We start from the raw sequence: 2,902 nt of genomic DNA on the forward strand, positions 1-2,902 counted from the left end.
ATATACGTGAGGCTAAGCCCCGTAGATCCATGAGACTTACACCCCTTATCTCGGGGGTTACGCCTCTCCCCGTACTACATAAAACGTCTCGCCTTACGCCCCCACCTTTTAAATACTGATCTGTATCTAAGTAAAAATTTGAAAAAATAAAATAATATAAAAATAGAGAAGAGCCGGATCCGTATATGACCAACTTCCTTAATATTGTCATTAACTTGTCACATGCCTTGATTTGATTAGGAAATTAAATGTCATTTTAGATTATTATCACAACAATTTATACCTGAAAAGAATACTTGTTGGGCTAATCTTTAAAAATCAGTTTATTTTAAAAAATATATGTTTTAAAAAAAAAATCTTAGCGAAAAACAGTTTAACTACTTTTCTAAATCATTTATTTTTCGTCAAAGGCATAATCAAATATCATTTTTTGAAATAAATATTTTTAACGTCTTAAAAACTTAGCCAAACAGCCTATAAGATCCTGTCTTATATTTTTTTCACCATAAAATTTTCTTATTAAATAAGGAAACTTCCTCAATGCTACACTCAACTTATCATATATATGGATATATAACAAGATCCAAAATTTCCGGAAATTCTATCTATTTCTTTTATGGTTGTTCTATTAATTATTATTATTTTAAGTATAATTTATCTATTCAATTTGGTTGTAAATCTCAGATTCTAAGTCCTTATTAATTAATTCCTGTCGAGGAAGAGCGGAAGACCAGCATATACCAAAGCTGGACATCTAGTGCGTGGACACAATTTAATATGGGGTTCCAACGTTGGAAGAGAGAATTGAAATGAGTTCTGCCCTGTAATAATTTAAGAAAATGAATATTGTACTTAATTACCCAATTCTAAAAATTAACTCAAGAAAAGATGATTGTCAAGACACATAACGAGACCATCTATTGTTCTTTCATTAGTTTTTATAACATTCCTGAGAAAAGGCGTGATGACTACAAGTTATAGAGAAAGACTAATAAACTTCTGAGCTGATAAGCTTTTGAAAAAAAGTGCACATAACACAGTTTATATAAGCTAGTGATTAAAAAGTGAAGCGCTACCTATCTAAGACAAAACACAATTATTGACATGATATGTGCTCTTTTAATCTAGATGATAACATAGGTCAAAGGACAAATTCATGAGATCCATTAGACGCATCATAGGGTTAAAAAAAGTCATGTATACGTGTCAAAAAAATAAAATAAGTATGATTATATAATAGATTTCAAATCAAAGTAAATGATATGGGTTGTCACATAAAATTTTCAACTCGAAATTCAGACCATAACGTTCAAATTTTAAATCCACCTATGCATGTGTTTGCTTTCGCGAATATGCTCATGCTACAATCTTGCTGTCTATAGCCAGTTCATAATTTGAAGCCAATTTAGTATTACTTTCGTGCATAGAGTTGATTAATAAACAAACATTTATTTTAGAAATATAGCAACTTGGATTCTTCAACATCACTATAAAAACAAACCTTTAATTGATATGTTTATACTTGCCTTAACTTATTTGTTATCTCTATTCTAATATTTCAATCTTCTTTTGTTAGAAAAAAGGAAATTAAATAGAAAGAGCTCTAGCAACATAGTGAAATATTAAATGGCCATTTCAATAGGAAAATTAGTATTTGTGTGCATTTTCTTGATTTTGTGTGTTGAAATGCCAAGAAGTTTAGCAAATGAGTATGTTGTGGGTGACAAAAGAGGTTGGAATCCGAGGGTTGATTATCATCCATGGGCTTATGGCAAAAGCTTTCGTGTTGGAGATGTTCTCCGTAAGTATTGTTTCAATTTACGTAACATTTTATTTTTTATTAGTTTTAAAAGAAGAAATGAATATCTATTTTTTAATTTTAAGGTGCACTTGGCATGTTCTAATATTTATTTTTTAGATTTTGGAAAATTATTTTCATGAAAAACTCTTTTCTCTCTGATTAACCTTATTCGTCATTTAGAGATGTTCTAGTAATAAATTCTATAAGAATGGGACGAAGACATTTGTTTCACAGTTTAATACTCTTTAAAGTTAGAAAATATTTTAAATTAATTACATCCTGAGAGAAATACATAAGTGGTGAAAGTTAATTTTTTCCTTTTAATAATTTTTTTTTCTTAAAAAGAAATATTGGTGTTTGTTTGATAGAAAATAACTTATTTTCTTTTTCGTCGTACTGAACATACCTTAATGATAGTATGATTTGTAACCTCAAAACGTCACGTAGCTTTAAAGTCTTTCTTTCTTAAATTAATGTGGAAGTCAACACCGTCATGTAGGGAAGTAGTAGTTACTTAAAACTCATCAAGCAAGATTGTATTATTTGTCATATAGTAATCTATTTCTCATTTTATCCCAATGAAATGATTTATAGTTATACAATTGATTTTCATCACATTTTTTAAACATCTTTTTATTTTTTAAACTCCATATCCAATCAAAATCGCCACTTAAATTAAAGCGAAGAGAATAAATTTACTGAATTTGTCATGAAATTTTATTCACAAAGAAAAGAGTCAGTGGTGGAGCTATAAATATTCGGTTACAAGTTCACCAAACTCAGTAATTTTGGTTTAAATCTTGTATTTGTCTTAAAATATTTATTAAACTCGTACAAATTATAACTACAATAATTTCGAACTCATAAATTTCAAATCTTAACTCTGTATCGACAGATTTCTTCTATGTCCCAAAAGTGATTGATGTGGCCTCAGTGGATATTTCAAGCTATGCACTTTGTGATAGTAATATCAAAACTTTCTACAAGGATAATAGTGGCAAAACATCAATTACTCTTGACAAATCTGGGCCATACTATTTCATCTCTACAAGCAAACAAGGGTGTTCTGAAGGTCTCAAGCTAGAGTTGCATGTTATTTGA

General features: G+C 29.2%; 1 protein-coding gene across 1 annotated transcript; it reads left to right on the top strand.

The window, feature by feature from the left end:
• Window positions 1-1,626: 1,626 nt before the first annotated feature.
• On the top strand, window positions 1,627-2,902 carry LOC125824579 (lamin-like protein). The gene is made up of 2 exons (XM_049503980.1): window positions 1,627-1,801; window positions 2,697-2,902. The coding sequence occupies exons 1-2, from the start codon at window positions 1,627-1,629 to the stop codon at window positions 2,900-2,902; spliced, it is 381 nt and encodes a 126-aa protein (XP_049359937.1).

The sequence above is a fragment of the Solanum verrucosum genome, unplaced genomic scaffold (genome assembly GCF_900185275.1).
Source record: "Solanum verrucosum unplaced genomic scaffold, falcon-dt-bn FXZP01000022.1, whole genome shotgun sequence".
Classification (NCBI taxonomy): domain Eukaryota; kingdom Viridiplantae; phylum Streptophyta; class Magnoliopsida; order Solanales; family Solanaceae; genus Solanum; species Solanum verrucosum.

What these genes read in the sequence shown, in the direction of transcription:
- LOC125824579 (XM_049503980.1), top strand. Translation starts at nt 1,627, where the DNA reads ATGGCCATTTCAATAGGAAAATTAGTATTTGTGTGCATTTTCTTGATT. An exon ending in TCGTGTTGGAGATGTTCTCC is followed by an intron (nt 1,802 to 2,696) that starts GTAAGTATTGTT and finishes CTGTATCGACAG; the next exon opens with ATTTCTTCTATGTCCCAAAA.